This window comes from Penaeus monodon, chromosome 28, assembly GCF_015228065.2.
Source record: "Penaeus monodon isolate SGIC_2016 chromosome 28, NSTDA_Pmon_1, whole genome shotgun sequence".
NCBI classification, from domain to species: domain Eukaryota; kingdom Metazoa; phylum Arthropoda; class Malacostraca; order Decapoda; family Penaeidae; genus Penaeus; species Penaeus monodon.
The window spans coordinates 18,318,215-18,319,649 of NC_051413.1; the positions used below are offsets into that span (position 1 = coordinate 18,318,215).

Sequence of the window (1,435 nt, forward strand, 5' to 3'; positions counted from 1 at the left end):
CAGAATCCTGCTCCGACCTCTCCGTCAAGACAGGTTTAAGTTTTGCCTGAATGCATCTGCAGCGAAATCTGTGACGACCGCCCAGTCTCCTATGCCCTTCACTGCCATGTGCAAGCCAGTAATAAACCGGCGGCCACAGCTGAGGAGACCAAATGCAAGTGAATTCAGGAACCAGAAAGCATTATCATCGTTGGACCCAAAGCGAGACGCTGTGTATTGTCTAAGCAGCATCGGATCAATTTATTGTTTAATCAAGCCGTTTCGTCTTGTGGAAAATCTGCAGATATGGTAATTTGTGAAACGTTTTAATGACGTGTATCAAGGAGCTTTAAATTTAGCTAAATGTGTTCTTGCATATTTCTTCTACCTGTTTCATCCGTGTGAGTGCAATTTGTCGACACACTTGAAAATTAAAACATTGCTTATTTGGTGTTTACCTTTTTTCGTATAATTATTCTGTTCTACTTTCCATATCGGTGTTGTGTCAATATTTCGGATTATGAAAATTAACTAAATATAAAATAGTTTCGAGAATTCCCAGTCGTGGAAGAAAAAACACTCACAGCCAAAGCTTTTAAAGAAAGTAAACCCTGGGTTGAAAGTAAGAACACCAGATAATTTGCAGATGGATTGAAGTGGTCGCCATTAGAGGATTGTTTTCGACTGTAACAAAATGACTTCACGGTATTTTCAATTATATTCGGGAAAACTGAGCTAAATTTAATATTTGTTACTTCATGTAGGAAAAAGTAAACACTCAAGTGTCTTTGACAGTAATTTTATTATCGAAATATAAGAAAATTATCTTCTGTTGTGATGTGAGAGTCCATGGTTTACCGTCCATATCCTACGAAATAATAAAAACATTAGAGACTGTAACATTACGAACTATTTAAAATGAGAAACGAATATATGCATGTGGACTATAACACTTTACCTCCAATTCCACCTCCGAATCCTCCAAATCCTCCTCCGAACCCTCCGTGTCCGCCTCCGAACCCTCCGAAACCTCCACCGAAGCCTCTGTGTCCACCTGCGGAAATGTCAAATATGATATGATACTTCCGTTTATTCGCAACAAGTTCATGTGATCACCAGATACAATACAAAATACTTGGAAATAATTTCGAATTCAAGAAAATAAATATTACCTCCAAATCCACCTCCGAATCCTCCGCTGCTGAATCCACCGAATTTTCCACCGCCAAATCCACCAAAGCGACCACCAAATCCACCTCCGCCGAAGTGACCAGCGGCGGCAAAGGCGACCATGATGGTCAGGGCCATGATGGTGAAGAGTGCGCGAACCTGAATGAAAATCATGAGACAACGCAAATTCATATTTCGGGATCCAGCTTATAAAATTACTCTTGACTTAGTGTGCATTTTGAATAGTAAATGTTTTACTTTTTTCTGCAAATGAACGTATGAGGTA

The 1,435-nt window shown here is 39.7% G+C and overlaps 1 protein-coding gene across 1 annotated transcript in view; it reads right to left on the minus strand.

Moving 5' to 3' along the window:
- Nucleotides 1-762: 762 nt before the first annotated feature.
- The window catches only part of LOC119590952 (WW domain-containing protein C660.06-like), a 771-nt gene continuing 98 nt past the window's right edge, over nucleotides 763-1,435 (minus strand). The window contains exons 2-4 of the mRNA XM_037939689.1: nucleotides 1,152-1,308; nucleotides 938-1,033; nucleotides 763-847 (exon numbers count right to left, since the gene is read on the minus strand). Of these exons, the coding sequence (XP_037795617.1) occupies nucleotides 834-847; nucleotides 938-1,033; nucleotides 1,152-1,308 (267 nt within the window). The 3' untranslated portion in view covers nucleotides 763-833. The remainder of the gene's footprint in view (nucleotides 848-937; nucleotides 1,034-1,151; nucleotides 1,309-1,435) is intronic.